The sequence below is a fragment of the Chionomys nivalis genome, chromosome 3 (assembly GCF_950005125.1).
Source record: "Chionomys nivalis chromosome 3, mChiNiv1.1, whole genome shotgun sequence".
NCBI classification, from domain to species: Eukaryota; Metazoa; Chordata; class Mammalia; order Rodentia; family Cricetidae; genus Chionomys; species Chionomys nivalis.
This window is the reverse complement of record NC_080088.1, coordinates 57,859,240-57,881,289: the sequence shown is the minus strand read 5'-3', so window position 1 is coordinate 57,881,289 and position 22,050 is coordinate 57,859,240. Positions and strand designations below refer to the sequence as shown.

Genomic DNA, 22,050 nt, shown 5'->3' with positions numbered 1-22,050 from the left:
AGAAGCCAGAAGAGGACGTCGAATCCTCTGGAACTTGAGTTACAAATGATTGTGATCAGCCGTGGGGGTGTTGGGAGTTGAATCCACTGCTGTTAACACTGAATCATTTCTCCAACCAAAATATTTTTTTTAAGATGGGCTCTGTAAGTTTCCAGTGTGGAGGACTGCAGGCATAGCTGTTTGTTAGAAATAAGAAAGGTGGAAGTCAGTCATTGTGTGCATGCCTGTTTGTCCTAAAATCTGTGCTGAGGCAGGAGGTTTATTGCATGCTCAAGGCCAGTGTGAGCAACATAAGACCCCGCCATAAATACACACATACAAAACAGGAAGAACATAAGGGAAAACAGTCAGGAAGGCCCTCAAAGACCTCTTAGTAGGGCAGAGAGGATGTATTGCTGTGTTATAGGTATTACTGTTCTGTTATCCTCTGACCTCTGCAGCAACACCACATCATGTGTATGCATGCACATACATAAATAAATATAAAAATAATAAAACAGAGCTGGGCGGAGGTGATGCACGCCTTTAATCCCAGCAGAGACAGGTGGATCTCTGTAAGTTGAGGCCAGCCTGGTCTCCAGAGCCAGTTCCAGGAAGTCTCCAAAGCTACAGAGAAACCCTGCCTTGAAAAAAAAATAATACTAAAACAGATCTTTGAGACTGGTGGTAAAGGAAACCGTGTTGGTTAGTTTTTGTTAAAAAAACTAGATTAGCCTGTGGGCGTGTCTTCGAGACATTTTCTTGATTAATGATTGGTTGTGGGAGGACCCAGCCCAATGTGCACAGTGTCAACCCTGGGCAAGTGGTCCTGGGTCATATGGGAAAGCAGGCAGAACAACCCAAGGCTTTCTGGTCCTTCCTCTGTTCCTGCTGAGTTCCTGCCCTGACATTCCTTATATAAGCCAAATAAACCCTTTCCTCCCAAGTTGCTTTTGGTCATTGTCTTAGCACAACAACAGAAAGGAAAAGTGACACAGAAGAGAATGTGGTAGGTAATGGAGGGAGGGGTTGGGTTCTTTAAGAAGGATAAGATAAGTAGAATCCAGTGGCCACAAAGGTAGGAAGGGTAGGGAGAAATAGGCTAATGATGAGAATGTCAAACATGATGGGTCAGTTAGAGCATTTCAGTGGAGTGCTCGGGAAGAACCATGTGTGGCGTGTGTAGTGACGTGAAGGTAATCAGTACATGCCTCTTACTCCTGTAACCTGTGAACGGAAGACTATTATATTTATAGGACCTGTTGAAAATGGTGACTGTTTTCTTCCAGATCATGGACCTCCATTTTACTGTGGAATGAGACAGAAATGCTTGCTGTCTGCTGGTTGAACACAGAGGTTGCTTCTGCCTTCCTGGAAGCAGTTGGTTATATAATGAACTTTAAGGGCTACTTCTGCTCTTTAACTTTCCACTGTGTGGTCTTTAGGAGATCATCAGAAATACCATTACAGATATTTATAGAGGAAGGTACAGGTTCAGAAGGCTGAGGCCGAAGGTTTACTTGAAGCCAGAGTTCAAGACCAGCCTGGGCAACAGTGAGTCCCCCATTTCAGAGAGAGAACGAAATAGGCAGATGGACTGAGACAGACTGGGTGTGATTAAATTCAGTTGCTATCTACGTTGGGTGTTGCACATCTATCAGAGGTGTTTCTGATATCCAGGAGTAGTATTTGTAGCTTTTTGCCATAATCTAGATAGAGTATCTGATTATGAAAAATCGGCTGTGAGCATAAGAAAGTCTGGAAAGAAACACAGCAGGTTCTTCCTGGGAGCTATGACAGGCAGGGCCTTCACATCCACACCGCACCTTTATGTGTCCTCCAAATTGTCTGTAAAACTTTTATAATGTAAAGTGGTTTTGTTGTATTTTGTTCTTAAGATGGGCCTGGGCTGTTTGGCGGGAAGAAGGTAGTGGACAGGGAGGAAATAGAGGTGCCGAGAGCTAGGCACAATGTCGCTCAGGGGGTCCCAGATGGAAGGAGTCACCACATCAGAAAGAGGGATTTGTGTTCTTCTGAGTCTGCAGGGAAGTGTGAGAAAAAAAACGAATGGAATCGGAGCCTGTTTTCTGTCATAAAATGAAAGCCAGCAGTTGAGGCCTAGAGAGTTTCAAGCAGCCATTGTTGGGAGTGTGCAGGATGTGCAGGTGGGCGGTGGACAAGAAAGAGTGGCTCCATCTTATTATAGTTGGACCATGAGATTCCAGTAACAGTTTAAGGCCTTTATTAAAAAACTGGCCAGGTCCCAAAGATTTATTTATAAGTTTGTAGGTTTTTTTTCAACTCAGAATTTTTTTCCCATGATCTAATGTTACAAGTGGTAGTCAGGAGTTCAGCCAGCCTAAAAATCTCAGTGTCAGCCTGTTCTGTCCCTGGTTCTGTTTCCCATCACCTGGTTCTTCCCTGTGATCACAGCTCTCCTGTTTCCTGCATGTCACCCACTCGGGCTGCAGCGTGGACACGCTTCCTGAAGAAGGGTTCCATGCCCGTGCCTTCCCCTCCAGATGCTCTGTCCAATTTTCCCTTCTCTCTTCAGGCCTGCCCTGGTCTCTGCACTGAGGACTATTCCTAAAACACTGTTCTCTACGCTCAAACTGCTCTGCGTGTTTGGCAGAGCTTTTTTCAGGGAGGAGGTGGTGGCAGATGAAGATTCTCAGCTGTGGGGGAGCACAGGGAGCACGGTACCCAGAGCCACATGAGTTGGTCTGGTGGTGTCACTTGTTTTGGACAACCTGTAGAAAATCACGGTGTCACTGGCACAGCCTCGCAAGCAGCTCCAGAAGGCAGTGACACGCACAGAAGCAATGCAGACCAGGGCTTGAAGCCAGAAGGATCCGTCCCCAGTCAGAAAAGCTGCAGATGTGAATTTCCAAGCCACTGGGTCGCATCAGGACCAAGCTCAGTGCACATTATAGATAGGTTTGTTTGTGTCGTTGTTATGAGTCTTCGGGGCAGTTCAGCTTTGCTTCTGCGGAAGTAAAATCAGTGGCTCTCTGTTCCTGTGAGTTTTGTGGACCAGAGCGTCTGTCTGTGAAAGATGTGATTGCTATAACTTTAGGATTACTGAACACTTGAAATTTAACATGCAATTTCAGTGAATTAAAAAAAAAAAACTGTTGCTTAACTGATGTGTAGGACTTGGCTATCCCTGGGATACTGTGTATCTCCTTTTTCTTTACGAGATTTAAAATTGACTCACACACAATAAATCCATCTCAGATTTGCCCTTTCCTGTCACAACTGTGATAGCATCAGCAGTACTCCAGTTTCAAAAGGATTAAACAGGCATCTGAGGGCTCATTTGAGAACCGCCTCATTATTTACATAAATTAAAAAAGAACTTTCCATGGGACATGGGAGAGGAACATTGTTGCCTCAGAAACGACTTCTTCCAGCCAAGGTCTTAGAACTTCCTGGCCTGGAACAGAAGGAAAAAGGGAATAAGGTGGTTGAGCAGATTGTCTCAGGGCTGTGCAGTAAGCTTCTGTCATCCATTGTGGGACCTGCAGAGGGTAGCTGGGTACTGGGGAGGAGAGGTGTGAAAGAAAGCCCTCCCTCCCCAGAGCCATGAAAAGATAGAGCTGTAGGACCATGTCCACAGACGTCACAGATGCTGACTGTGTTAGGGACTGTGCTTTGCAGACAAAGTCCAGCGGGACTCCAGCGTCTGGAGTAAGGAATTGAGCATTAGCAGTAAAGAGGCTAATGGTACGGCAGAGCTGCTGCTCCAACCAGAGACAAAGCATTAAGTTTTGCAGTTGTATCCTGGTGTCTTAGTTCGCCTGGTGACTTCCGAGAACTCAGCAGTTAAGAGCACTTGTTCTTACTGAGGACTCAGGTTCAGTTCCTAGCACCAGCACGGTGGCTCACAACCTCTGTAACTCCAGTTCCAGAAGATCTGATGTCCTCTTCTGACCTCCAAGAGCATCAGGCACACACATGGTGCAATGCATGCATGCAAACACAATACTCACATGAAATTTAAATATATATGTAAGTTTAAAAACAACTGACCAAAACCAACTTGGAGAGGAAATTTGGTTTACATGTCTCCATCACAGTCATTGAGGGAAAGTCAGGATAGGAACTCAAGGCAGGAACTGAAGACTGTAGAAACAGGGTTGCACATCAGAACCACTGGGGAATCCTGCAAAGGCTGGTGACGGAGTCCTGAACGTCTGCAGCTGGCTGTGAGCAGCCGCGTCTCTGTGGAACTCCTGGTTCAGCCTGAGAAACACTGCCCAGACCTAATGGTGTGCAGCATTGGTTTCCAGGTGTCCATCACACCGTCCTCAGCAGCTGTTGAAATGGATATGAGTGTGCGCATCTCAAAAGTAATCTTTCAGCTCACTCAAAGTGTAGATTTACATTGTAGGGTCTGAGTGGGAACTGGCTACGCTTCTAAACAAGCTCCTTGAGGTGCTAGCCATCTGAGGACAGCAAAGGCCTAGACCAGTGGTTCCCAACCTGGAAGTCATGACCCCTTCCACGGGGGTTGCATATCAGATATTTATATTGCAATTCATGACTAACAAAATTACAGTTATGAAGTAGCAACAAAAATAATTTTATGGTTGGGGGTCACCACAACATGAGGAACTGTATTAAAGGGTCTCAGCATTGGGAAGGTTGAGAACTATTGTCTTAGACTAAAAAAACATGTTCCACCATTTGTAATTTTCTCCTTGCTACCAGGACACACTAGTCATATCAGCATGTCTTTATTCTACCCTAAATTGAGTGCATTTCCTATGCCTGGTCTTTTATTTTCCTCTCCCAGTTCAGATGTATTGCGGTATGTAAGATAATTTCAAATTCTCTAACTATTTTCACATGAAATATCAATACATAACATCTTACATGAGTATAGGGTAAAGACAATATGATATGAGTACTTGAGTGCCTATATTTCATTCATTCATATATATATTTATATATTTATATTTGTTTTTGTTGTTTGTTTGTCTGAGACAGGGTTTCTCTTTGTACCCCTGGCTGTCCTGGAACTTGCTCTGTAGACCAGGCTGGCCTCTAACTCAGAAATCTGCTTCCCAAGTACTGTGATTAACTGTGTGCCCATGACTGCCTGGATCCTCACTTCCCACCCCAACCCCCACCCAGCCAGTAATACTTGTGAGTCTGTAACAGACTGTGTCAGCTGTCTAGGGCATTGTAGAAACATCCATCCTCAGGTCCACCCAGATCTACTTTATGAGAAACTTGGCAGAGGGATCCAGCAGCTTTGCTTTTTGTTTTTTGAGACTTTTTTTTTTTTTTTTTTTTTTTTTTTGTGTAGCCCTGGCTGTCCTAGAACTCTCTTTGTAGACCAGGCTGACCTTGAACTCACAGAGATCCACCTGCCTCCGCCTCCCGAGTGAGAGAATTAAAGCCACTACACCTGTTGAGAACCTCTACTCCTAGAAATAACCAGCAATGTGCTCATCAGAGCCTTCCGGGCAGCCATGAGGCTTCATTGGACTTCCTGTTAGGGCTCTGGGGACTGAGCTCTGGTCAGCCAGGGACCAACAAGGCTTCTCGTGCACCGACAGGGTTAAAGGGCTGTTTTTCTTTTGTTTTGTGTGTTTGTAATTTTGATCCGCCAGAGAACGGAAAATTTCTGTCCTGGATATCTGGGGCAATGTGTTTTATCTCTTAGGGACCAAAAAGGAAAGTCTTAATGAAACTTGGCTTCTTTGTGCTCTCATTTTGTTATAAAATCAAAGCAGTAGCTCACAACTGTCTTCAGTAGTAGTGACATTTAAAAATTATTTTTACACTAGTCTGTTACATTTCTAATGTGTATAGTTGATCATATGTGCGTGTGTGTTCATCAGCATTTATCCTTTGGAGAAGTAGAAGTTACTGTCATAGTGTGAAGTAGCAGTAAGGAAAGTTGGGGAGATGTTTCTGATCTAGGTCTTCAAACCCGTAGCCCCACTTTTGTCTGGGGTACCTCTCTGGTCTCATAGTCAATTACTCTCCCATTGTTTACCCCCTTCTGCTTTCTCTGGCCCCTTCGTGGTCCCTGCAGCTACAAGTGACATTCTCAAAGAGACTTTCCTGACTAAAGTATCACACTCCTTTCAAACACATATATGTCGTTTCCCAGTGTCCCCCTTCATTTATATTTTTCCTTTCTGGCACTTAACTTCTGACACACACACACACACACGTGTGTGTGTTCACACTAGAATGTGGGTCATAATGGCACAGATTTTTATCTGTGCTGTATATTGCCAAAAGTGTCTTGTACATACATACACATAGTATATTCTTTCTTACTATCTGCTGGGTGAGTGAATAACTATCTCCACATGCGTTTCTGTGACTGATAACCGCCGAATACTCCACAGGCTGGTGTTTTTGCTTTTATTATTACTGCAGAACTGAGTGAGTGGCCGTCTGTCTTCTGTTCTCTTTGGAAAGGAGCTGCTGAGGAAATAGTTGCTGCCTTTCCCGCATTTTCTGTTTAGAGAGCAAAGTCTGTCTAGTGAGCTCCACTTATCCTGCCCTAGCCCAGCCTTGCAAAGGGTGTGTCCTTATAGGTCACTTTAAATCAGTGGCTTCCTGGTTTAACCAAATCTACTTGGTACAGCTGGGTCAGGCACTTAAAAGAGGTGAAATGGCAAGTTTTATGTTTTATATGTATATGTATATGTGTGTGTTTTATATATGTAAAAAACATAAAATTTACCATATGCATATGTGTATATATTTGGTTTTTGTCTGTTTTTCAAGGCATGGTTTCTCTGTACAACAGTGCTAGCTGTCCTAGAACTCACTCTGTAGACCAGGCTGGCCTCAAACTCACAGAGATCCTCCTGCCTCTGTCTCCTGAGTGCTGGGATTAAAGGCGTGCGCCACCACTGCCCAGCATGTTCTATATATTTTACCACCACTGGTGGAGGTGGGGTACTAGATTCTCAAAGCACAGTTCTGCCAGCAGTGGTCCTAGACCCTAGGAGTTGTTAGAAAGGCCCATTTCCCATGAGTATGCCAGTTCATTCTGCTATGCCAGCACTGAGGGGTATTGCTGTAAGTTCAAAGTCAGTGTGGGTTACATCATGACCCTGTGTGAAAAGAGAGGAGAAAAGAGAAGAGAAGAAAAAAATGGCGGTCACTAGCTGTGTGGTGTGTTTCAAACAGGCCTGCAGCTAACTCGGGTTCCACTGAGCTTTGAGGATCTGAGCAGTGTGTGCTTTGTCTGTCGGATGAAGAACCATTGAAGAGCGTCTTCACACACCTCACAGCCTGCGAACTGTCCTGGTCAGGACTTCTGCCCTCTGGGGTGGCTGAAAAGTGCTGTAGAGATTACTTTTGAATGATGTCGGAACGTAAACCAGACATGTAGAGCCTTCCGTATGTCCCACTTCCTGCCAGATGTTCTCATTTGTTTTTCCAGTTCACCCTTAAATCAGCGCTGGTGCTGTGATATTGCATTACCTTAGTCAGAGTGAGGAAACAGGTGAAAGCATCGCATCTCCTTGGATGTGGGCACACCTGCCACCCTAGGCAGCGCTGGTGTGGTCAGACCTGGAAGTGGAAGAGTGGGGTCTCTTATGAGCAGGCACTCTAGGTAGTAGCCTCACTCTCTGTACAGAGGGTGAGGACCTCTGAAAATCCGTCATTGTGTAAATGAAAACCACCAAGATTTTGCAGGGTCTTGTGGTCTGAAGAGCATTTGTTCAAGAAAACAGAGTGAACTGTGGTAAGGGCCCCGAGACTTGCCAGCTTTAACTTGGTTCATTCCGTTCTCCCGTCAGCTTCACAGTAGCCTGGAACACCAGCAGCTGCAACCGCAGTTTTAGCAGGAGCTGATGAAGGCAGAAGGGGTTAGCGGCCTCCCACCCAGATCCCAGAGATTCTCTTGCCATTTGACCTGTGTAGTGGTTTGCAGGGAACTCCTCTCACAGAGTTTGTGTTTCGCCCGATTCTGAGCTGTGCTAACAGCTCTGTCTCTGGGATGTTTATGAAAACTGCCTGTGGTGCTTGTTGAGCGTAGCGCAGAGGAGATAGCTGGGTAAACGGAAACATTTAGAAGGAAAAGCTAGGAAGGTGTCCGTCCTGGCCTGACGAGCTCTGGCTGCTGCTGGGATGGAATGCAGGAAGTACTCCATCAGGAAAGGCCAAGGAAGGTTCAGAGCTTTCCCCCCTTGCCTCATTTAGGTTCTATGTAAGCAGGAATTGGCTTAGAGGGGAATTGCCTGCCTCGGGGCGAGACATACTCTATTACCTCAGAGCCTGGCTGCAGAGGCTCCCAGGGCTTGTCAGTGGGAGACTTCATCTGACTTTTAGCTGATCACTAAGCTAAGCAGACATTTCTGTGGCCAAAGACATGAAGAGTACAAGATAATTGTATGCCCAAAATTACTGAAATTGAGTAAAAAACATTTAAAAAAAAATCTGACCCAAGGGTCGGGTGGTGGTGGCGCACACCTTTAATCCCAGCAATCAGAAGGCAGAGGCAGGCGGATCTGAGTTTGAGGCCAGCCTGGTCTAAAAGAGCTAGTTCCAGGATAGGCTCCAAAGCTACACACAGAGAGAATCTGCCCTGCCCTCCCCCCGAAAAAAATACCCAACTGACCCAAGAGATGGCTCAGTGGTTAAGAGCACTGGCTGCTCTTCCAGAGATCCTGAATTCAGTTACCAGCAACCTGGGGTAATGGGATCTGATCCCCTCTTCCCTCTGATACTCTCTTCTGTCATGCAGGCATACATGCAAATTACATAAAAATACATGAGTACATAAATCTTTTCTAAAACAGCTGACCAAACACTTCAGGGCAATTAGAACTAATCATTTACAACTCTTTAAAAAAGGACAGCAGAAAAGGTTGGGGATGGAGATAGCCTAATGTAAAGTGCTCACCTGGTATGGCCAAGGACCTGGGTTGAATCCCCAGCAGGGCACCAAAGGAAAGAGAAGGTGGTGGGGTGGGAAGGAAGGAAGGACAGACAGACAAGATCAGAGTTTTCAAGCAGGGTGTGGTGTTGTACTCCTGTAATCTCAACACCTGGAGGCGGAGGCGGAAGGATTGAAAGTTAGGCCAGCCTGGGCTACATTGTGAGCTTCCCATCTCAAATCACTTCTTGATTCATTTAATGAGGGCACATTATCCTGATGCCAAACCAGACAAAGATACCAAAAAAACTACAGCCTCACATCCCTTATCCATATGGGTTCAGGACTCCACAATATGAGCCGGGGAGGGAGGAAAGAGTGACCACGATTAAGGCCACCTCTTACTCCTCTCTGAGATTCCCAGACAGGCTTTTTATCCTCTAGTGAATGCACATATGTCCATAGAGCTGGATGGTGGTCCTGGGTTCTGTAAAAAAGCAGACTGGCCAGACTATGCCTTTAATAGAAACAGAGGTAGAAAACAGACTATCACCTTTAATCCCAGCACTCGGGAGGCAGACAGGCGAGTCTCTGAGTTTGAGACCAGCCTAGTTTACAGAGCTAGTGCCAGGACAGCCAGGGCTCTAAAGAGAAACCCTGTCATGGAAAATAGATAGATAGATAGATAGATAGATAGATAGATAGATAGATAGATAGATAGATAGATAGCTGGCTGAACAAACTGCGAGGAACAAGCCAGTAAGCAGCACCCCTCCAGGACCTCTGCATCAGATCCTGCCTCCAGGTTTCTGCCTTGTTTGAGTTCCTGCCCTGGTTTTCTTCACTGATGGCTATGATGTGGAAGTGTAAGCCAAATTAACCCTTTCTTCCTCAACTTGCTGTGGTGTTTAATTCCAACAATAGAAACCCTAACTAAGACACAAAAAGGCTCAGCAGTGGAGACATGAAGGTCCCTGTGGGGTCTCTAAAAACATTCCCCAGATCCTTTTGAAAGAATGTGTCATTTCAATTCAGGGGTTGGAACAGTCAAAGTGGGTCTGGAACATGTCAGAGAGGGAGGAAGCTGTCAACAACCACTGATCACATTTTGAAGGAACTCAGGAGCCACCACAAAAGTCCCTCCTAACCAAAGATGGGAACATTTGAGGACTAACAGATAACGGAAGCATCACACGTGATGCAGGCGCTTCTTACAGTGCTTTTAAATAGAAGGTCAACTGGGAGGTTGTAAGGACCAGTGTGTGTGTGTGCGCGCTCATGCATGCATGCATGTGTTTATTCATGCAAACATTCATCCCATGATCCTGTTAATCCTGAACCTAAGGACAACCCAATGATATGGGAAAGAATGCCACCATCTTGCAATCCATATTAAATAAGAGGTAGAAAACAGTTACCTTTGCTGCTTACAAAAGAAAGGTGGGTGAGGAGCTTTGAGGGTCGCCAGGGTGGGTAGCACCTTCTGGTCAACTCACTAAGTGACAGCATCACTACTGACAAAATTGTCATGTGGGTCCTGCGGTGGGGTAGGAAGGCGGCTTAGTGTTTTGAAACAAAGTCTTAATTTAGCCTTCAACTCATGTAGCAGAGAATTACCTCAAACTCTTCTCCTTGAGCCTCTGCCTCCTAAGATTGGGATCACAGACAAGTGCCACCATGCCCCAAACACCCAGGTCTGTCTGTGACATACTGCAAAGCACAGACAAACTTGCTTACAAAACAAAGCAGACCTCCAGTTTGAGTCTTTACGAACTTCAGCTGCCCATCTTTAAGAGATAGAGAAGTAATACTGCCATGCTGTAAGTATGACTGGACACCTGGGAAAAGGACCTGCTAGAATTTACTGATAAATATTATACTGTAGTTCATCTTTTCTCTCTCTCTCTCTCTCTCTCTCTCTCTCTCTCTCTCTCTCTCTTTTCTTTTTTCTTTTTTTTTTCCGAAGCAGGGTTTCTCTATGTAACAAACTGCCCTAGCTGTCCTGGAACTCGCTCTGTAGTTCAGGCTGACTTTGAACTCACAGAGATCCACCTACCTCTGCCTCCCAAGTGCTGGGATTAAAGGGGTGTAAATGGCTAAATTTTATTTTTAATCAGCAAAGCAGTCATCTTTTGAAATAGCATATACCTTAGTCATCTCTTGCACACGTGTAGCTTGTATGCTTTACATAGATTGTATTTTCTGAATGAGCTAACTTCAGTTTTCTGAGACGGCTGAATTTTTGTCTGTTTGGTTTGCTTGTTTTTCTGAAAGTAGCCCAGGCACACCATAAGCTCACTTTGTAATCCCACTGGCCTTGAATTTGAAATCCTCCTGGCTCAACCTTGCAAGTTCTGTTTCACCACACCCAACTTTTATGAGTTGATTTGTATTTTGTGTATATAACTAAAAACTTGCAGACTTGTCCTTTCTTCTTGGGGGACAGGGATGGGGAGACAGTGTCTTGCTGTATAGCTGGTCTGAAACTCATTGTGTAGTCCAGGCTGACCTCAAACTTCTGCCCAGCTCTCCCTCCTGAGTGCCCGGATTACAGACCTGCACCACACATTCAGCTGCTTGCAAGTGTTTCTTGAGAAAACATTGCATTTTCTCTCTGAAATATGTATCTCTCTTTTTTAGGACATTGTTTTAGGTTATATGAAAGAAACGCTTCCTCGTCTCTAAGGTCTACCAGAAACACTGACTTGAAGAGGATCAATGGATTTTGCACCAAGCCGCAAGAAAGTTCCAAAGCTCCAACCCGTAAGTTTTTTTGGCTTTATCCATTTATGGACTAGGCAAGCCCCATCCCCACCCCTTAGAATTGTTTAGCATCAAAAGAACCTGAAGAGGTCAGCCAGTATGTCCTCCATCCTGCTCAGTCTTGTAGCATTGCCTTCCTTAGTGTCCATGCATTGATTGTGTTCACAGTGCACAATGGGGTGTGTGTGTGTGTGTGTGCACGCGTGTGCACATGTGCCACAGACTAACATCCAGTGTCTGATGGGGAATCTTTGTCAACCAATTATCTTTAAGAGGTGGGACCAAGTTAGGATGTGGCTTTTGGGACCTGGAGAAAAAACTGCCCATGGCCCAGGTGTGCTCTCTCTGTGTGGGGTTCCCTCGCAGCACAGCTGAGCTTGGACTTCTCATTCCTGTTTTGTGAGTTTGCCCCCTATAATAAATAAAATATAATTGTTTTATCTTTAAATAGCCTGGTTATTTCACAAACCAAATTAATTCAGCAGGCGTCCTCCTCAACCATTCTCCACTTTAGTTTTAAGACAAGGTTTCTCACTGAGTTTGAGGCTCAGCGATTTGACAAGACTGGCCGGCAAACGCCTCCCCAGGTGTGCACATCACTCCTGACTTTTTTTTTTTTATTTTTTTGTGGGTCTGGGGATTACACTCATATTCTCGTGCATGACCGAGTCATCTCCTCAGCCACGTCAAGAGATTATGTTTGAGATCAAATATAATGAGGCTAAATTCTGAGTTTGGCACTGACTTCATACCTAAGGCCAAGCTGCCACTGCGGGAGTGGGGGTGATGCACAGTTGTAATGTCCCAGCTGTGCTTGTCTGCAAGCTTCTTCTCTGGGTGCACTTGGGCCCTGCAGGTCTTGGTGAATAGAAAGGAACCATCCCTAAAGGGCTTAAAACGTGTCTTTTCCCTTCAACCTGGTGTTTCCCTTTCAGGGTTCGGGATCTATCCTAAGCAATAATCACTATACATGGAAAAGACTGGGAGTGTAAAGATGTTATATATGTATAGCATATATATATATATATATATATATATATATATATATATATACACATCTAAATGTCAAACTCAAAATGGTTACATATAGCTGTTGGCAGTTTCTTATAAACACTGTAGTACTGTGGAATGTTACATATCTATGAATATATATATATATATACACATACATACACAAACATACACACACACATATATGTGGATATCAGATTTTGTATTGTATGAAGGCATAAGCCTTGTACTTTCATATAAAATGCATGGTCATGCTCACCCAGATAAAGCTGAGGAAATATACCCAAATTAAAGCATACTGACTATTCTATGGTAGTGGCATTAGGAATGGTTTTAATTTTTACTTTTTCTTATCTGTTCTTTCTGAACTGCCCTTTTTGCGGGGGCGGGGAGAGGGCTGTGGGCAGTGTTTTGAGTATCCCAGGCTGGGTGGGATACTCTGGCTCACTGTGTAGCAGAGTCTCAAAGCCAATCCACCGGCTCCCCAGCTGCCCTCACATGCCGAGGTTATAGGTGTGTATCCTACACCTGGCTTCTAGATCCTCTTCTCAAGTGGCTTAAATTCATTTTGAGGTGGAAGAGGGGAGTATGAAGACAAGCGTGACAATTGAGAAAGATGGAAGGCCAGCCCGTTTCTGTACTTGCACAGCTCTCACTCTGGTGGTGCCCCCCCACCCCATGGCTTTCCTGTTCCTCTTGCTGTTGTTTCCTGAGGTGAAAGCAAAGATGTGGTGATGGGCATGAGGTCAAGTGTAGCTCTCAGTGGAAGAGACGTCTCTGAGAGACGAATGGGCTGTGGGTAGAAGTCAGCTTACAGTTGGTGAATGTCCTGTCTCATCCCAGCACCTTGTGAGTCTCTCGTCTCTGCTTCCCATCCTCAGTGAGTTCTCTCTCAAGAGCGCCTCTCTCTGGCAGTCTTTGGGACCTGCCCCGTTTTGCCTCATCAGCAATCTCTGCTTCCTCTACTGCTTTCTCCTGTTCCCTTGCACGGCTCTTGACACTCTCTCTTCCTCAGCACCTCAGTGGCTCACCCTTCACACAAATGCTTATCTTTACTCCTTACTTATTAACGGACCCTCCTCAGGGGATTGAGGGACATTCATTCATTCAGACTTGAACAAATCTAACTTGGTGTTCGTGCCCCTTTCCCCCCTCACTGGTTCTCCACATAATGATTTAGCTAGCAGTGCTGCTGGTCCTAAGTCCTCTGGGTTTGAGGTTCTCCGGGAGCCCTCTTTGTCACAACTCAGTCAATCTCACAGTTCTCTGTTGTCTTTGGAGTGACTTTAATACTGCCATGACCCCGGTTCAGGACCAGCCCTCACCTTTTTATTTGAGCTCCTGCGTGGGCTTTTTGCCAGATCTGCACTTTGCCCTTTCCTTTCTTCTACCCAGTGTGGAGACTGAGATGAGCAGTGCCTTCCTGGCTTCAAAGGGCATCTCCCAGGGCCAGCTCTGGTGCTGCAGGTCTTTAATATGTGCCCTAGGGAGATAGGCAAGTAGGTCTCTGTGAGCTCCAGGCCATCCCGGTTTATCTGTATGTTGAATTCCAGGCCAGCCAGGCTTGTATGTAAACAAGAATAAAAAGTATATATCCAATGCAGTGAATTCCTCAGCTTGATGTTCAGCGTCTGTCAATGTAATCTAACCATACAACCCTTTTCTTACTCTACTGGAGATGGGCACGCTTTTGTCCATTATCAGCGCATCCTCTTCACCCTAGCGTTTCTCGTGGTAGTCTTTCCACTTTATGGCGGCTAGGCCTTATATTTTACCCTAGTCCTCATGGCGTTGTGGAATGTCACTTGAAAACAGGCATCTGTGCAGTCCTCACGTCACATGAAGCTCTGGATCGACCTGAAGCCTCGTGGTGTTTCCGTTCACTGAATGGCTACAGGACACAAACAGTATTTTTATCTGTTGCTTGATTTGAACATTAAAATCCCATGCAAGATTCTTACCTGGTTTTCTCCGCAGAATCTTACAGACACAGAGTGCCCCTGCACAAACCCACGGACTTCGAGAGGAAAATACTGTTGTGGTCAGGACGCTTCAAGAAGGAGGAAGAAATCCCGGAGACAATCTCGTGAGTGCTGGCAGGGTCGTACGCAGCCTGAGTTTCTCACTGGTCTTTGATGGGGAAAGCAGAGTGTGTTTGAGCTCTGTTTAAAATCTTCTGACCAGATTTAGAAACATTCTTCATTCTCTATGTGTTTTCATGTTGGCAAGTACCCAGAACAATGACTGCTGGGAGCCTGTCTGTGTGTTACCTAGTGATGGGTGGACCTGTCTATGTGTTACCTAGTGATGGGTGGACCTGTCTGTATGTTACCTAGTGACGGGTGGACCTGTGCGCTGCTGAAGCAGCCACGTTTAGCTGCATCCCCAGCTCCAGGAATGTGGGAAACAATAACGTGCGTTGTTTTAGCTTGTTTTTAAGCTCAGCACAATGATAATAATTACATCCTACAAAACCCTCCCAAGAATCAGCTTTGGGCAGGATAGTATTGTGATGCAGCAGTTTTAGTTTGGGTCTTAAACATCTTCCAAAACCCATCCATGGATGCACTCACAAGAAGCAGTAGAAACTTTAAGAGGTGAGGCCTCAGGCCTCATCCAGGATGTGATGGTGCATGCTATTAGTCCCAGCACTCAGGAGGCAGAGGCAGGCAGAGCTCTGAGTTCGAGGCCAGCCTGGTCTACAGAGTGAGTTCCAGGACAACCAGAGCTACACAGAGAAACCCTATCTTGAAACTGCCCCCAAAGAGGTGAGACCTCTTGGGAGATCTTCAGAGAGCCTCCTGATCCTCCTCATCTTCAGCTCTTTTGCTTCCTTCAAGGTAAGTGATCCCATCCTCTCACACTTCAGCAGGCTGTTCATAAACTTCTTCCTCTTCTTACGCTGGTCACCTCAGGTTTCCCTCACAACCAGGAGGGGGTTTCTTCCTCCCCTACCTCCTTAAACCTCAGCTGGAACCAACTTTTTCAAAATTTCTAAGTGATGTATACAGGTTCCTCTAAGCCAGGGTTTTGCTGCCTTAGTTAATACCGTTGACACTTTGGACTGGAATATTTTGTGAACTGCCGTGTGTATAGAAGGATGTTTACAACATCCCTGGACTCTACCCTCTAGATGCCAGCAGCACTCTCTCCAAGAGTGTCCCTAGGTGATGTCACATGCCCCATGGGGACAAACCTATCTCAGGTGGAAGGAGTGTTCAGTCTCCTGCTAAGGACCCTGACTGGCCAGCATGTGGCTGGAAGTGAAACTCTCTCCCTTGTAGGCATCCTCCTCAGAGTGAGGGAGTAAATGTCACGCATTTTCCATCAGCAAGAAACCTCCTGGGTCTTCTGGCTCTGGTCTGAAGTCACAAATGAAAAGGACCTGGGTTCGAGCAGCACATCTTTTCCAGGGAGACAGAATGCATCTGCTTCCTGCTCATAGAGTCCTGCTGCCCCTCTAGCTGAGTGAGAGCACAAGGCACCCCAGAGGTACCTCAGCAGGAAAGCCTTAGTCCTCCTTAGCCCATGTGACAGCGCCCTCTTCTGAGAAATGGAGTGCACCAGAAATAGTGTGTGTGTGTGTGTGTGTGTGTGTGTGTGTGTGTGTGTGCACATACCTTGCCTCCTTTGTCATTGGTTCCTAGATTCTCACAGACCCAAAATACTACCTTGGTGAGTCACTCTGGAAAGTTCTTTCCTGGGCTTGGGCAACTGATTGTCTTGTTGATGCTTCTGAGCAAGCCCTGCTTCTCTTGTCTGGGCCTCTTCTGTGGCAGCCTTTGAAAGCCATTGCTCTTGCTGATGTTCAACATCACACATGCTAAATATCGGGAGAAGAAAGTAGAAAGCATTCCAGTCCCATTATTTAGAGATAGTCACTTCCTGTGCACACCTGCTGGGGAGACCCCACTTGGACTCCATGTGTCCTGTCTTGCTCTTCTAGGTACCATGACCTACAGAATCATGGGGATAATAGCCTTCTCTCTCATTTCATTTAAATTACATTTATTCAGTGAGTGTCTTGGGGTGGTGCTCATGACACAGCATTTGTGTAAAGTCAGACACCTTACAGAAGTGTCTTCTGCCATATAGGCCCTGGGAATGAATTCAGGTCATCAGGCTTGGCTGCAAGCACCTTTACCTACTAAGCCATCTTGTTTACCCAGCCTTCTCTTCAGACTCTTGCACGTTATACCTCTTTGCTTTTACCCAGGAAATTGTCAGAGTTTGTAGGTCATCCATCAGAGGGCAGATTAGAAAAGCTATATGCTAGGTGCTTGCCAAAAAGCCCAAGCTCCAGCTCACTGTCACTCAGCTTTAACAAGTTTTAGCCTTCATGACAAGATTAACATTTAAGGGATTGTTTTGCTGGCTCAGGCAATCTCAAATCTAGTCCCGGTTCAAGACAGAGCCAAAAGCTAGGTTAGAAGCTAGAGAAAAATACAATTTTGCTTGCATTGTTTGAAATAAAGCCTAAGGTTTGTTTTGCTTTTGTTTGTTTTGAGACAGGGTCTCTCCATAGCCCTGGCTTTCCTGGAACTTGATATAGGGAACAGGTTGGCCTTGAGCTCACAAAGATCTTCCTGCCTCTGCTTAAGTTAAAGGCCTGTGCCACTCTTCCCAGCAAGTGTGGGTTTTGTTATGTGAAATGCACTGTTAGATGCATTAATAAAAATGAAGAAACTTTGAATTAGTAACATAGTTTCTAACACCTCCCCGCCCCCGCATTAAACATCTGAATAATCAGGTCTAAAGAAATGGCTCGGTGGTTAAGGGCACTGTCTGCTCTTCTAGAGAATGGGGGTTCAATTCCCAGAACCCACATGTGGCTTATAACTTTCTGTCTCATAGGAGATCCAAATCCTTTGTCTGGCCTCTGACTCAGACACTGCATATGTATGGTTCACAGACATATTTTCAGGCAAACCACCCATGTGCAAAAAGTTTAAATATGGGGGAGAAAACTGGATTTCACAAAGAATATTAACTCTTCTATGTTAGTTGTTTTTTCTGAACTATATTTTTGTTATAACTTGAGCCCATAGTAAAACTTTTTGAGAGGAGAAAAATGAGTTCCAGGCTAGCCTAGACTATAATGTAAGAAAGAATCAGTCTCCAAAAACAAAACGTTGTGAACTTGACCCCGAGGTGCTATGAGGTCCCTAGGTCCTGGCTGCTTTGTGTTTACAGACGTAAATGTACTTTTAAGTTGTGATGCTGCAGGTACAGAAAGAAAAGGGTTAATCATGTTTGCTCATTCTATTGCTAGGTTTGAGATGCTTGATGCTGCAAAGAACAGGCTCCGGGTGAAGGTCAGCTATTTAATGATTGCCCTGACAGTGGCAGGATGCATCTATATGGTTATTGAGGGCAAAAAGGTAAGAGCCGGCTCCTCTCTGTCTCTGCATGCTTTCCCCCCAAAGATGAAGAAAGCCACCATTGTCTCCTCGGTTTAATCTGAGAAGGGAAAGGTCTAAGCAGAAGAAGCCACTTTTACTGACTGAATGCTTACTGCATGGCATGCTCTTCAGAGTGGTGACCTCATTTGTACCTCACAACAGCTTTGTTAGGTAGCTGCTACCCTGAGATGAGGAAACCATAGCTTAGGAAGCTTTAGCAGTGGGCTGATGAGCTGCAGGCAGAGGCACTTGTGCACAGACCTGATGACATGTGTTTAATCCCTGCATCCCACAAGTGGCAGGAGAGAATCAACTCCTAGGGATTGTCTTGGCACTTCTACATGTACTCCAAAGTACGTGTGTGCCTGCACACAGGGAGAATAAAGCAATAATTTTTTTGTTTGTTGTTTGTTTTGTTTTGTTTTGTTTTTCGAGACAGGGTTTCTCTGTGGTTTTTGGAGCCTGTCATGGAACTAGCTCTGTAGACCAGGCTGGCCTCAAACTCACAGAGATCCTCCTACCTCTGCTTCCCAAGTGCTGGGATTAAAGGCTATGTTCTACCACTGCCTGGCAAAACAATAACCTTTTTTGTTTTTTCAAGACAGGGTTTCTTTGTAGCTTTGGTGCCTGTCCTAGAACTAGCTCTTGTTGACCAGGCTGGCCTCGAACTCACAGAGATCCGCCTGTCTTGCCTCTCGAGTGCTGGGATCAAAGGCATGCGCCACCACCACCCGGCTAAAAGAATAATTTTTTAAAGCAAGTTTTGACAACCTGCCCAAAGCTATGCATCTCCCTAGTGACTGAAGTAATTTGAACCTGGACATAATTGAAGTGAGAGTGAGATTGCTCCCCAGGGCTGAATGTTTGTTATGCAGCAGCACCTGTTTAAAGTCAGATGTGAGAGCCTGAGAGAGAGGCTTTCTCATCGCCACACTTTATAATGAAACTGAAGCTTACAGATGCACCATGTGTTTTCCAAAACTCACATAGTAGCTGGAGAGATAAAAACTTAGATTTTTAAAAAACATCAAAAGGTAAACAAAACTTTAGATCTGATTTTTCATGTTACCAAATGACCTATTATAAACTACCTTGTTATTAAAATATGGTTGCTTTGGGGGCTGAGAGATGGCTCAGTCGTTAGGAACATTTGGTGCTCCTGCAGAGGAGCCATGTTCAATCCCCAGCACCTACGTGGCAGCTCACTACCAACTGTAACTCCAGTTCCAGGAGATTTGCTACCCTCTCTGGCCTTCACAGGTATCAGACACACATGTGGTTACATGTACACACATGCAGGCAAATATTTATACCCATAAAATAAAAATAAGTAAGATCTAAAGCATGTGAATATATGTGCATTCAAATTCAAGAACACACCGTGACTATCGTGTCTAATTCTGTCATAGCTTTCACTTAGAGATATCCTTTAGCTGTTGTAACAGAGTAAAAAGAGTCTTCAGCCAGGCAGTAGTGCCTTTTAATGCCAGCACTTAGGAGGCACAGGCAGGTGGAGCTTTGAGTTGGAGGCCAGACTAGTTCCAGGACAGCCAGGCTACACAGAGAAACTCTATCTCGAAAAACCAAAAAAGAAAAACGATTTATCTATGAACTGATCTCCTTATCCTGAGCAGCTCCAGAGTGAAGAGGACTCTCTGTGCCTTGCAGTCACATAAGAATCCTAGCCATCTCAGTCCAGCCTCACAGGAGCACAAAGGGGCAAGGGTGCTGACCTGAGTGATGTTCTCTTGGAAATGAGCCTGGCCTACTTCCCTTTTCCTGTCTCCCCATTTGACCTCTCATTCATATTTCTCAGACTGAAACCTTCAGAAGCCTGTGCATAGACATGTGGATTTCTAGAATTCCGAGAAATACTTGATGTTAAAAATCTCCAGAAGCAAATAATTCCCCTAGGGTGTCCTCCAGCACCTTCCAAGGGTGTGTGCTAGAATGAACACTTTCGAGCTAAACGTCATTGGGAGAGATGAGTTGGTTACCATTCTGCTTTGTCCTTACCATTGACATCCTTCCCATCCTTTCCTCCTCTCACCAGATGCTTTGCATGTGAAATAACAGGGGTGTCAGAAAATCCCAGTTTCTGTGACTGCGAGATTCACAAACTTGACAATAAAAACAGGCCTGATTATATAAGCTTCATAGAAATTTAACAGTTCACAATGAGGGAAGCAAGGAATGTGACATTTGAGGATAGATCATTCTAGAAGTCTTCATGGGTAGTATTTTGGTAAAGCCTGGGAATCGCAAAGCTAAATGTTTTTGTTAAAAGAGAAGAAAGGTGCCAGAAAGCACACTCACAAGTTAGGGACGGAGCAATGCAAACAGGGAGATGGAGATGGAATGAAGGCTCCCATTCTAAATCAGAGTGAAGTGGGTGGGGGAAAAGAGACAGGTTTGGAGAGAGAGGGTGTAAGGCAGAGAAGGGAGAGCCATACACTTCTCTCCTCGCATGGGTTGGACACTCAAGTCAGAGTAGAAGGTGTGCCCAGGACTCTGCTGTGCCCAGCGCCCAGGCAGCTGACCACTTCTTGCCTGTGCTGCCAGTCAGCCTGCTGATTTCAGCGCAAGGGGAGGACATCTTCCCCAGCCTGGTGTCATCGTCTCTTCAATTTTTTTTTTCCTTTTAGGCGGCGAAAAGACATGAGTCTTTAACGAGCTTGAACCTGGAAAGGAAAGCCCGTCTGAGAGAGGAGGAAGCTATGAAGGCCAAAACAGAGTAGAAGGATTTGTGCTGGATTTGGAAAACCTGGGAGTGAGGTTGCCATAACAAGCGTGCACTGGAAAGAATGTGATACAACACACGCTTTGCACGGATTTATTCCACTTCCCCACTTCTGCTGTAGAGGAACAAATACATTTTCTTAAAGAATGACTTGTCTGTGTTTTTGTTTTGATCCAAGTAAGACATTGCCTCCCCATGTTTCAGAGAAAGTGAAAAAGAGGCAACTAATTTCAAACTTAACTCTGTGGAGCATCTGGTACCCACCTAACTTCTACTCACAGACCAAAGTTGACATATCCCCTGAGGCCCAAAGAGTGTGCGTCTTCTCCGTTCTTCATACCATGTCTGAAAGGACAAGAAGACTAGCTGGGTACACTGCCTAGATACATGTTGGGAAGCCAGCCTTCCAAATGCCAGGGTGCCTTTGGGGAGACTGGAAAGCAGCCGGACCACACACTATTGTCTAGCATGCCAGAAGGCGGAGGCTGTAGAAGAGCCTTTGAGAATGCCCTGACAAAGTCAGAGAGTCTGCCCAAGAGTTTTGAGGTGTTTATCATTCATGGAAGTGCTGGAGGCCAGCTGCCACCTTCTAATTCATGGCTTGGCTCCCAACTAGCCCCTTTGCTACTCCCAGGGAATTAAATTTTGTACTTATGAAAATGCCATCCCCATTCTTGTTAGTGTGGGGAAAATGAGCACTTACACCCATGTGTTTCATTGGGCTTCTTATGCTACCACGGTGTCTGTACTCAGGTGGTTTCTGCTTTATAAGATTCCAGTGACTCACATGCCTCCCTAGCGCTAACAGATGACGTCATTACAGCCACCCAACACACTACTTCTCAGAGTTAATACTTGTGATTTTAAACGTGTCACGTGCCAGCCGAGCACTGGCAGCGCACACCTTTTAATCCCAGCACTTGGAAGGCAGAGGCAGGTGGATCTCTGAGTTCAAGGCCAGCCTGGTCTAGAAGAAAAGAAAAAGTGCCACGTGCCACTGTCTGTGAACGTAATACATTTACAATGGAATGTTGCCGATAGCTCCATGATCTAATGTTCTTGATGCTGTCTGTACACTGTACTTTTGCCTTTGTTTTCATTTAGGTATAAATGCTTCGATTTTTGTCACTTGCAAATTTTCTTGTGCATTTTTAGGAAATTGATTTTTGCTGGGTGGCAGTGGCACACACCTTTAATCCCAGTACTCGGAAGGCAGAGGCAGGCGGATCTCTAAGTTTGAGGTCAGTCTGGTCTACAGAGTGAGTTCCAGGACAGCCAGGGCTGTTACACAGAGA

General features: G+C 45.3%; 1 protein-coding gene across 1 annotated transcript in view; it reads left to right on the top strand.

The window, feature by feature from the left end:
* Fam162a (family with sequence similarity 162 member A) overlaps positions 1-22,050 on the top strand; it is a 26,598-nt gene extending 4,548 nt beyond the window's left edge. Inside the window, exons 2-5 of the mRNA XM_057765934.1 lie at positions 11,480-11,602; positions 14,591-14,699; positions 17,886-17,994; positions 20,661-22,050. Of these exons, the coding sequence (XP_057621917.1) occupies positions 11,480-11,602; positions 14,591-14,699; positions 17,886-17,994; positions 20,661-20,753 (434 nt within the window). The 3' untranslated portion in view covers positions 20,754-22,050. The remainder of the gene's footprint in view (positions 1-11,479; positions 11,603-14,590; positions 14,700-17,885; positions 17,995-20,660) is intronic.